We start from the raw sequence: 12,519 nt of genomic DNA, 5'->3' as shown, positions 1-12,519 counted from the left end.
TTATTGAGAGATTACAAGGCGCAAAAGTTTTCACAACGTTAGATTTGCGAAATGGGGTTTTCGACGTGACGATAGAGTCAAGTTCGCGAAAATATATCTCATTTGTGACACAAAGGTCAATACGAATTTATTTATGTCCCCCTCGGTATTTCCAATTCTCCAGCAGTATTTACTTGGTACATTTTCGCACTGTTTCGGGATTTAGTGAGGGATGGTGTCGTGGTAATTTTGAACAGGGTGTAGATAAGTTAAAAGTTGTGTTAAACAGGGCGGCTGAGTAAAACATCAGTATTAAGTAGGAGAAATGCCAGTTCCTGAAGGCGACTGTTAATTTTTTGGCAAGCAGTTAGCAGTTGAGAAAACATTTTTTATTCCTCAGTTAGGTCCAAGAGTAATTAGAATCGTGAAAAATTACATCGAATGCATGATGACGGATTCAAAGACAGGAAGAAAAGAAGGCCACTAAGCAATCTTCACATGGATCATGTTAGCCCCATGGATCAGACAGAGAAAGCGTATAACTATATTTTTGTTCGGGTAGATGCTTTTACGTAGTTTGTGTGGTTGTACTTGGAAAAAAAACACTGGCGCTAATGCAGTTGTTGATCGTCTCTTAAAAACAAGCCGTTATTTTCGGTAATCCACGGCGTACTATAATTGATAGGGGTGCTGCGTTCACAGAAAGTATCTTTAAGGATTACGGTGTGAGGGAAGGTATAGAGCATGTCGTAATAGCTACAGGTGTTCTTCGGAACAACGGGCAAGTAGAGCGATAATTTCTAAGATGTGTCGGGATGAGCCTGGGAATTGGTATAGGGCACGTAAATTATTAACAACACGCAAACATGTAGTACAAAGTTTTCTTCGTTTAGGATTTAACAGGGATAGAGATGAGGATTTCAGGTACGACAGTAATAAGTGAGTTGGTAGAAAGCGTCGCTTTGGGTTAATTAGATTCAGAGCGATAAGCGACACGAATCAAGCAAAACAAAATATTGCATCGATACAAAAGGAAAACAACAAAATTTTGACAGAAAGAGGAAAGAATCGACAAAATATAGACTGAATGCGTAAGTCGCATTACCATTATCTCCGAGTTCATGAAGAAATGGATAAGCCATGAAGGCCGAATGTGGGATAAGCGCATGATCATATGCAACCCTGAACTGACATATAATACACACGTATGCAACCCTACATACCCGAACCGACTTAACGAAAGGACAGAGGACAGCGACGGCGACGACGAATAGACACACACTCATTAAACCAAAAACCTTTACTTATGAACTTAATTCTTTGTGAAATAAACTTTGTAAAACTTAATTAACTAAATAAGTGAATAAACTATTTGCGTTTCTCAAAACTAAATCTAAAAGTGTGTCATCATTATACTATTCCTACATACATATGTATGTTGTTAATTGGTTTGTAGAGATGCCACCTGCTGCTTATCACAAATGCTGCGAAATATGTACACATGTGCGGCAATGCCAGATTATTTTTTTAACGAAACATTATTGCGTAATTAGCCGGAGGAAATTAAAGGTATATATTTTCAATAACACATTTTTTAACCAATTATGTGGGGAAACCAATAAACCGGGTTCAATTAAGGGGGAAAATTTATTACGTATTTTGTATGCTATATATATTATATTAATAACCGATCAAGTAATTCAAATAAACTTAATTAGGGTCAGTTAAGCGGGGTATACTGTATGATTAAAAAAAGGTGTGAGATACAGTAAAACACGTTATAAGAGGGATCGGCACTTAAGCTCTGTTGTACTTAACCGGGATTGACTGTGTCACCGATGAGGTGGGGCAAATTTAACGCATATTTGGTTTATGGTTTATTTCTAAATACAAAAGCATTTAAATTATTCACTTACAAAGAATTATAATATATTATATTTCACTTACCACAGTGTGTTCTTCCACCTTCCTGGCTGGCTGATCGATGACAAAGCTCGAATATGATTTGCCAGAACTTATATGCACAAATATTGTCATTTACCGTGCAGATCAGCACAGGAGAATAGGGGAACTGCACACTGCAGTTTACAAACAATAAGCATGTAGATAACTTAATATTAGGCAAAGTAAAAAATTCGTTCGGTTTTTATCTAAGAGATGGCGTTATTGTCCATAGTACTAGTGTTACATCATGTCATACTATACGGCGCTGAAAACGTGTTTATTCGCGATAAAAGTTTGTCTTTGACAGTTTTTCGATTGATTTACTCAGTTCGTTGTGAGCGCTCGTCAAAGATGGACACCAACAAAGAGAAAATTCGCTATAACTGAAAACATTAATTTAGTTTATGGGCCCGATACTGTAAACGAACGTGTAGCACAAAAGTGATTTGCTAGGTTCCGTTCTGGTAATTTCGATGTCAAAGACGCACTACGCGTCAGGAGGCCTGTCGTCGAAAATTGCGATAAAATCATGGAAATAGTGGAAACAGATCGTCACGTGAGCACTTATTTAATTGCTGAGGAACTAAAGATAAGCCAGAAAACCGTTTGGAACCATTTACATAACCTTGGATTCAAAAAGGAGCTCGATGTTTGGGTGTCACACGAACTAACGCAAAAAACATGATGGACCGAATTTCCATCTGCAAATCGCTGCAGAATCGCAACCAAATCGACCCGTTTCTGAAGCGAATTGTGACTGGCGATGAAAAATGGGTCACTTATGACAACATCGAGCGCAAACAGTCGTGGTCAAAGCTCGGGGAAGCGGCCCAGACGGTGGCCAAGCCCGGATTGACGGCCACGAAGGTTTTGCTGTGTGTTTGGTGGGATTGGCAAGGAATCATCTACTACGAGCTGCTCCAAACGCTCAATGCGGCCCTCTACTGCCAACAACTGGACCGCTTGAAGGCAGCACTCATCCAGAAGAGGCCATCTTTAATCAACAGAGGCCGTGTTCCGTGAGATTGTGTTCCATCAGGACAACGCCAGGCCACACACGTTTTGGCGACTCGCCAGAAGCTCCTGGAGCTCGGATGAGAGGTTCTAATGCACCCACCTTATAGTTCGGACCTGGAACCAAGTGATTACCATCTTTTCCTGTCCATGGCGAACGCGCTTAATGGTTAGAAGTTGGCCTCAAGAGAGGCCTGTGAAAATTGGCTCTCCGAGTTTTTTGGCAATAGGGACGCAGTCTTCTACGAAAGGGGTATAGTAAAGTTTGCATCTCGTTGGCAACAAGTTTACGAACAAAACGGCGCATATTTGACTTAAATCGGACAAATGTACACAAAGTTATCATCTTTTGAAAAATAAATAAAAAACCGAACGAACTTTTTACTTTACCTAGTATATGTAGTTTGTGCCTACCTGTTTATGCGAAGGGAGAATGGCAAACATATAAATCGCACAAACAAAGAAACAGAAACTGTGTAGCGGGATATATATGTATGTAAATGGAATGCGACACAGTTCTAGAGCATATAAAGAAATTTGAATTGAAACATACAACTGTAAAATAAACATAGAAATTAAATATAATGTTAGGGTGGGCCCGAATCTACAACATACTGTATTAAATTTCTAACGAATATATCTTTAAGAAATTAAGAGAGCGCCTTAATGCAATAACAGTGTGTAAAATGGATAAAATCGAACTATATTTACCATTAATATGAGTTTGTACAATATATCAGTCAATACGTAATTTTCTTTCAGTTCGTGAGGACCCCATGTATCGAGTTTTTGAACATAGCCAAGTTGTTTTAAGTGATTTTCAATGCATGTATGTGATACCTGAAGCTTCTCTGCAATCTTACGTGTTGTACTGTGACGATCCGAATCGATTATTGCTTTGATTAGGTCGTTATCAACTTTAACTGGACGACCAGAGCGTTTTTCAGCTTTGAGTGAAAAATCACCAGAACGAAATTTGGCAAACTAATTTTGACACTGCCGTTTTTTTATGGCTTCGTCGCCATAAACAGCACATAACTTTTTGTGAGCTTGCGATGCGGTTTTCCCCTTGCGAAAATAAAAAATCAAAATATGACGAAAATGTTCCTTTTGATCTTTCATTTTTCAACGAACGCCAAGTGCAAACTACACAACCGATCAAAAAACTTTTTTTTTACTGATTGACAGCTGAATTGCCAACTATCAAGTAACAAAATGTATTTTACATTTGGACTATGCCAGCAAACCTAAAAATTCAACTGAAGCCATCTATGAGTGAAATCCGCGATATATGTTTTAGCAATACGTAATATGTTTTAGCAAGATTGGGTGAACGTAGAATATTGGATATACCACAACTTATTTCCGAATATGTGTGAAATCACGAATTACTCTAACTCCCATATATATATATATACTAGCCTAAACTCACGGCTTCGCTTGCGATCAAAATAGGAAGGATTAAGCATCGATTGTAATGTGATATGTGAGGATACCTATAACTTACCGACTGAACATAGTAGTTACAGCGTACAACTGTGCAGGAGGAGAGCAGAAGAGGACACGTCACATGTTCTATGTCTAATGTATGTATTGTTTTGTTCAACATTTTACAAGAATGCCACTTTAGGTCCTTCTGTAGTAATAAATGAAGAACTGTGAAAATTTTCAGACGTTCTGCGAGTACATTACGAAATAGCGTTTCATTTTTATATATGTATGTATAAGATAACATATGTATTTGTTGTTCTAGCAGACTTTTTGCCAAATATGTAGATCAGTGTGTGAGTTATCTCCATAAAATTGGTTGGAAATGTGTTCTCGACTATATTTGAGTAATGGAAAAAGTTAATGCAATCATTTCAGATCTTTCTGTAGCCTCAAACTACGCGATATTGCATTTTGACTTTCCATCTGACTTAATATATTTTTTGTTTTTATTGTTATATTTTAATGAAATTAAATGGATTTCTTAGCCCTAAAGTGATATAGCCCTGAATATGAATGAAATTGGTCTAGTACTTGCTCTAAACCTCATATCCCTAATATAATGACTTCCGATAATTTGATTGGCTTTTTCCTCATTATCTTACCCAATATTAAATTTAGCCTCTTTGGTTGAGTTTATATCATATTCACATATTTCATTTTCGCAGTTGGATTGATTTTAATATAAATATTTCGGACACGAGCAAAATGTTGTAATGAAACTACCATAAGGGAGTTTACGACCTATAATATACGAAGTTAATAAAATACAAAATTTTATTGAAATCCATTCGGTTTCTTTGAATAATGCATATTGAATGTTACGAAACATTGTTTAATATAATATAAAGTTTTAAAATTGCATATATAAAATTTCTTGTTTTCTGTAGTGTTTATATGTGGAATTTTATTGAAAGAAAAACATTAAATAAATCTTCTGGGTTTTGTAAAATAAGACCGAAGGTTGTATGCTACTTACCTCGTTGAGTGTAAAATAGATATATACTGATAACACTAATTTTTACTACCGGATGACATATTGCTGATGCCATAAGGGAAAAATCAATTGAAGGCCTAGAAATCATCATTATTTTATGGGTTGGACCAAGATTTGGATGGGTTTTATTCCTTTTTGTCTTTGAATCTCATTGTGTGTCCACTAAATGTCATTTAAATATGAGTCATATTCGAATAACGAAATTGTTAATATATTATATATGTGTAGGTATGTTACATGATAGCTTATATCCAAGTGAATATGTTCGCTTAAGTATTTTACTATATCTTACATATTAACCAATATATACGGTGTATATGTATTTGGCGACAATCTTCATCGAAAAATATCGAAAGGTATTACCAATTTTACCGATATTCCAATATTAACGTATCAGAATTCCTATCTGTAATCATATTAAATGATTACCTTACAAATATTATACAAATTCACCTGCTTACCTTCTTTTTAGCTCTCTTGCTTCTTTGCTTTTTTGTAATTCTATAAAACAACAAATCAAAATAATTTTTATTTAACAAAAATATTTTTACGAATACCGGCCATTTTTGATGGAAAATTCTTATATTCGTACTTTTCTCTATTTAATCTTTCTTTCCTACTTTAGGCTTCCCCATTATCCAAGCCTTGGTACAAACACAGACATTCCCCCAATAAAATTAAATAATAATTCCTAACTGATTAATATATTAACTTCACCATATGCTGACCAAATGTCCCTATTTTATATACTATATTATAATTTCAGGCAGATTATAGATCACCAAGAAAGTCACGAAGTCATCGCAGATGATGAAACCGTTAAAGAACATTCAGTAAACTGTAATAATAGTAAAACGAATTCCTTAAGTAAGGAAAGCTCTTTAAATATCAGTAAAAACTGTAGTAAAGAAAATGTAAAGCAAAATCAACATTTATTCGCTGACGTTTTTGAAATACCTGGAATAAAAGAAAAGGAAGGGGTCAAAGAATTTGGAGCACTAACACGTAAGTTCTTAACATTGAGTAAATTTATATAACTTTTTAGGTTCTATATACATGAGCGTATATTAATTAATTGTGTTTTTCTTTAGTATTAGGAGTAATGCTGTTACTTTTTATAATAAGTATCACTGGATTTTTTATCATGTGGTTTACAGAATATTATAACGACACGATGCTTTCGGTAATGGTTACTACAATTATTTTTGCAAACACTTTTAACGAATTTTTCAATTTCAGCAAATAATTTTGAAAAATGATTCTGAAAGCACCAAAAATTGGATGAATCCAAATACTAAATATGATACTCTACTAAAGGTGCATATATTCAACTACACAAACATTGACAAATATTTCGCTGGAGTCGACGATAAAATAAAAGTTGAGGATATTGGTCCTTTAACATATAAGGAACATACAACAAAAGTAAACGTTTCGTTTAATAAAAATTACACTGTAACATTTAGGGTAAGTTGACATATATCTTATTAAAAGTTGCTGATATTTAAAATTAAATATATTGAGTTTAGTTTAAATGTATTAAATTCTAAAGTTATTTTGATGAAATATTTAATACTTCTTTCACATTGTATTATTAACTGGTATAACTATCTCTAATGGTTATAGTCTTTATACCTTTACTCCATTTTTCTCCATAGTTTCCGATAAATTAGGAGGCTTTTAATATTTATTTATTATGTTATAGAAAAATTTTATTAAAACTGTAATAATTCTCTTTATTTTTTTGTATTTCTCGAGTGCCTTTGCATTTTTTATTTGATGTAATAATAGTATTGCTTACCCTTTTGCTCGAACATTTCAATTTAGCAAAGTTATTTAACACTTCCTCGAGTAGACTATAAAGTTTATCCTCTCCTTTATCAGACCTCATTCAGAAAAACTAGCTTATCAATTGCCGTCTTTCTTTTTCCAATTGCTAAACGTCAAACCTCTTGAACTGTGACAGTTACCTCAGTTCAGGAGGGTTGCCAGTTTCGATATTGTGTAGTAATTAAAAAATTAACTTGAATATATTTGAAATATTTTTAAACTAACTCAAAATCACAGTCGAATACATTTATTTATAAAAATGTAGACTATTTTTAATAGTTGGATATTAGTTTTGATCTTTTACATTATGAAAAATTTTAACTAAAAATCTTAATGTGTACAAAATCGTGTTTACAAATTGAACAATGGCAATATTGGTGAAATGAAAACAAAGGATAACAACTGACTTCAACGTTGCCACTTCGGGCATAACTTTTGACAAATTTCTTTTGATACGGACGGTAAATACGGAAGGTCGGTGACTAACTGAAGCATAACTTGATACTCTGTTGCTGATGCTCGGCTGATACTGTGCTGTATTATTGTGCTAATTATTTTGCGCAGACGGTGTTGCTTAGAAATATGGAGATTTTAACACATATGTATATCTCGCAGATGAAATGTTGAAAAAGTAAGGTCACAATTTTTTGATAAATACGAAAAAAAGAAGACAAAAACACGATTACTGCAAAAAAAAGGAAAGTTATCAAAATCAAAAACTTTTTCAGAAGTATTGATTTTCGCAAAATTTTACGCTAAAAACAAATAATAAATTATATCGAACATAAAAATAATATTTAATGCAAATTTCACTTGTATACATACAATTCCTCCTCCATCTAAGAACACAGTAAACATTTTTATGCTGCCTTTGAACATATTATCAACAATTTCCCGATAGAACGTGTGACGTTGGCAGTGTTGCCAGCATTTGCGCGTAGAACGTAATGCTTACTCATCAAACTTACAAAAGTAAAACTGCCGCAATACATTCAGAACGAATAATTGACAGCCATCCTCATATTAGCATCACGTTTCCCGTTAATAAGTTAGTAATATGGTGGTTTACAGAGCAAATGAATCGACATATGAGTTTGTAATAATTACACTAAAATATATTAAACGATACATTTGACAATAGAAGAGTAAAGGTGAGATGAAATTAGGCATGTGTGCGTAGATAAAATATTGGTTCGATTTCATTATTTTATGACGTTAAACCACATCAAGAATGTGAAGAAAATATGTCCATAAAATATTGTAACGTATTTCTAGATAAATCGTCTACCTTGTAACTCGAAATACTTCGATTAAATAAAAGTCCCAATTTTATGGCTATAAACTTATCTTTATTTCTACTTTCTGCTTACAACTTCTTACTTATATCTAAATTGCTCTTTACGCGATAACACTCTAACTAGAACTTTGTCTGCTGCGCAATCCGGCAGCCCTTATATAGTAGGTTGTTACCAAATCATCACCACTACTGTTTCTGCCTCTTGGTTAGGAACTACATATACCTCCGGCCATTTGCTGAAATAGTCTATGACTATCAAAACATATTTGTTTCCTAATCATCTTCATCTGACCAAGACACTTGGACCTCGGCTCTTTAGTAGCAACGCACACGACACAATTGGCGATCCACTCCGTGACTGATTGACGCTAACCAACCCAATAAAATTTTTGTTTTAATTTCTCTAAGGTTTTGCTGATATCCATGTGTCCTCCACTTATACCGTTATGCAGCTCGTTGTGAACTTCGGGAATTATTACTTTCGGAACAATTATCAGAGTTCGAGAGCTTTATCCATCTTCGCTTTCCCATACCCGAAACAAGCAGCCAGATACTAACTTTAAGCTATATCTCCAATCCAAGTATTACACATTTCAAATCTTAATCTTCCTGCTGTCATTTCCGTAATTCCTTCGGATCCCAGTCTGATATTATTGTCATTAATCAGACATCTATAATGTTTTCTTTAGTCTGAGCTTTTGATCAGTGTCTGCATTCCAAACTATAGGGATGGCAGGACATCGCATCCGCATTGCCATGACTACTACCTTTGCGATGTTCCATAGAGAAGTCATAACTTTGGAGCCTCTCAATGCACCGTGCCAACTGTCCTTCTGGGTTACTGAATTGTAGAAACCCTTTTAATGCTTCATGACCTGTCCTTACATGAAAACGTTGGCCATTAATGTACTTGTGAACATTTTTGATACATTTCACCAACTCCAGTAATTCTCTGCGAGTTACACAATAATTTATTTCTGACTTGCTTATTGTCTGGCTGTAATACGCAATCCCTTTTTCATTCAGCATCCGTATCCAAGATAAACGCTGATCCTGAGACCGGCTATGCGAACGTTGGTCTAGTACTTAACCATTTTTTCAGTGTTTGAAAAGCCTCTTTCCTGTCCTTTATTCTAATCAAAAACTCTGTTCTTTTACGTGAGTTCATGGAGGCTACTAGCTACGCTGGTAAACTCCACAATTCATGTAAATTTTTAGGACTCAACCAATCTTTTACTGCCTCTATCTTTTCATTAGCTGTACAAATACGATCCGTTGTCACTTGTGTCCTAAGTAGCTTACTTCCCTTTTTAATAGGGAACACTTCTTTGAACTCAGCTTTAGACCGGCGCTAGTTATCCGTTAGAAAAGTGTCTTAAGGTGTCAAGCGAAGCTTTTACCAAACACGTTGATATCGTCGAAGTATACCAAATAAGTCTTCCAGTGTAATACTTTTAATACCTGGTCCATAAGTATCTCAAAGATAGCAGGTGCGTTACAGCGTGTCATCGATTCTAGGTAGTGGATAACTGTCTTTCTTCGTTACATCATTCAACCTTCCATGGTCCACACAGAATCTCATGTTGCCATTTTTCTTGTTCACAAGTACTACCGCTTTCGCTCATTTCATGTATGGTCTGGCTTACAACTTCACGTTTTGCTAAAGGAACGCTTTGAGGATCCTGCCGGATTGGTCTTGCATCACCTGTGTTAATATAAATTTGGTTCTGGTTCCTGGTTTGGCATCGTCTTTATTAAATATGAAATAGGAGTTATTTGGTCTATGCATTAATTTCGCTCGATATATCGTTATTGTCCAAGGCGTATTTCACAATTTATCACGGCCTCACTCTCCTGACACTGCCCTAACATAGCTCCTTTGGAAAGTTTAATTGATGACTTGTACTTATTAAGTACTCTTACTGGAACATGTTTATTTTGTCTTGTCATAGCCAGGGTTTGTCTATAAGTAAGTTGATTTTTAATCCTTGATTTGCAAGAAAGTCTACACCAATTATGACTTCGTCGACGATATTTGCCACTATAAAATTGTGTAACATGGCTACTTCAAATTACGATTTCACACGTTACTTCTCCGAGAACTTGAGTATCATCTCGAGTTGCAGTACAAATTTGCCCCAGCTAATGGTCTTACGTCTTTATTAACCCGTCAGTATTTGGACATGCGTTTCAACGTTTCATAACTACTCGCCTCGCAGTTTGGAATGGTTTGTAATATCTCTGCTACAGATAGTTTTAATGCAACGAATAATACAGTTTTTTTATCTTCAGCGTTTGAAAATGCCGTCTGTTCGAATTGAAGCTTCAACACATGGAACGTAATTGTGCCATCAAAGGATGGAGGTTTTTTCTTGGCAGAAGCTGACGACATAATTGACCGATTTAATTGTAGCTCGCGGAGATGAAATTTTAAGTCATCCTCTTTAGTCTTATTTGAATTTCGCTCTTCCGAAATGTGTGATCTTCTGCTATTTGTGAGGTCACCTGCGATATCCTTGCGTCCTACTGATGTGAGGACACCTGTGCTGATATACGTGCATCTTGCGCTGTGTACTGCTCTTCCAACTGCGTTTCTAACTGCGACATTTCTATGGTCATACTTGCATCCCGCTCTTAAACTCTGTGTCGACTTCTGCCTGCGTTGACTTCTACGACATTGCAGCCAAAATCATGTTTATGTCCATAGTTTTTGATGAGCATTGAGTCTCCTCCTTTTCTTCTATCTTCGTTGTCTCTTTCTTCAATTCCAATTGAAAAACATATTCCTCAACATTAATGTTTTTCGTCCCAACGGCCTCTCGCAACCGTGGTTATAATTCAGTTTTTAATACATTTTTCGCCAAACCACGTTACTAAAGCTCATTTTTTAATTGTGAAATCTTCAAGTCGTTAAACTTAGCCATTTTCAAATAATTATCTCCTTGAATTTATTTGACATTCCGACTTCTGGCATCAGTTGTAACGAATTTCTCGATAAATCGACTACCTTGTAACTCACTCTTGAGTTCGATCACTGGATTGTTAAATAAAAGACCCAATTTAATGGCTATACACTTATCTTTATTTCTAATTCCAACAACTTAACGCTTTACTATTTTTTATCCGAGCTTGCAATTTCTTACTTATATCTCGCTCTTGCCACAACAATCTAAGTAGAACTGTGTCTGCTGCACAATCCGGCAGCCCTTATATAGTAGATTGTCTCGCCAATCGAACATTCTGGCAACTACGAATTTCCATATCTACTTGGTCCTAGCAGTTTATCGTTGATTCTATTTTGATCTAGCATTCGTGTTCGCCACAATATCACATGTACATAAACCGAAAGTTAAAAAATCACTGCATTGGGTCTAGGGAAAGGTTTGATTTTATATACATTTTGCATTAAACTAAAGTATGCTCGCCAATTTTATTAACATAACTCACACATTATATGACGTCTGGAGTAATTCATGGACAAATTTAATATAGGTATTTACCAGATATTCAAGGTACTACATTACAACAAGCACTTAAGAAGCTTACAACATCTCACATATTGACCGATATGTACGGTATAAAGTCAATCTCAAGTCTGAAAATCATAACGTAAGTTGTTTTGGGAGCTAGGGATAGCCTAAATAAATCTTTATTTTAACATGAGATCATATTATTGTAAAAAAATGTGCTATTCATTAAAAACTAGCTGATGTTTTCGATTTAAAGTTAGCCATAAGTTCAGAGCCTCTCATATTCGGTACCTGGTAGTTTGAGAAGACATAGTCCTATTTCGACTAATTTTAGATGAGGGGTGAAAAATCTAGAAGGTGCAAAATTTGGTTAATATTAATGACTCTTGTTTTGTGCATTGTAAATGAGAGAGTATGATGGAATTTAGTATTGTGTTATATGGAAAGTAGACGTAGTTGTAATCTAATTTTCTCCAAATTCAAGTTGTAATATAAAGATG

At 35.1% G+C, this 12,519-nt stretch overlaps 1 protein-coding gene across 5 annotated transcripts in view; it reads left to right on the top strand.

Moving 5' to 3' along the window:
* Positions 1 to 12,519, top strand: part of LOC106623160 (lysosome membrane protein 2) — a 165,410-nt gene that overhangs the window by 59,281 nt on the left and 93,610 nt on the right. For 4 of the 5 annotated variants that reach the window (XR_011396164.1, XM_070108908.1, XM_070108906.1 and 1 more), the window contains exons 2-4: positions 6,189 to 6,427; positions 6,514 to 6,605; positions 6,662 to 6,889. Coding sequence is in view for 4 of the 5 variants with exons in the window: in XM_070108908.1 (XP_069965009.1) it covers positions 6,189 to 6,427; positions 6,514 to 6,605; positions 6,662 to 6,889 (559 nt within the window). In the remaining variant the exon portion in view is untranslated. Of the gene's footprint in view, positions 1 to 3,699; positions 4,524 to 6,188; positions 6,428 to 6,513; positions 6,606 to 6,661; positions 6,890 to 12,519 lie in introns of all 5 variants that reach the window. The other variant, XM_070108907.1, reaches the window with a different exon arrangement.

Source organism: Bactrocera oleae, chromosome 4 (genome assembly GCF_042242935.1).
Source record: "Bactrocera oleae isolate idBacOlea1 chromosome 4, idBacOlea1, whole genome shotgun sequence".
Taxonomy (NCBI): Eukaryota; Metazoa; Arthropoda; class Insecta; order Diptera; family Tephritidae; genus Bactrocera; species Bactrocera oleae.
This window is presented reverse-complemented; position numbering and strand designations above follow the sequence as displayed.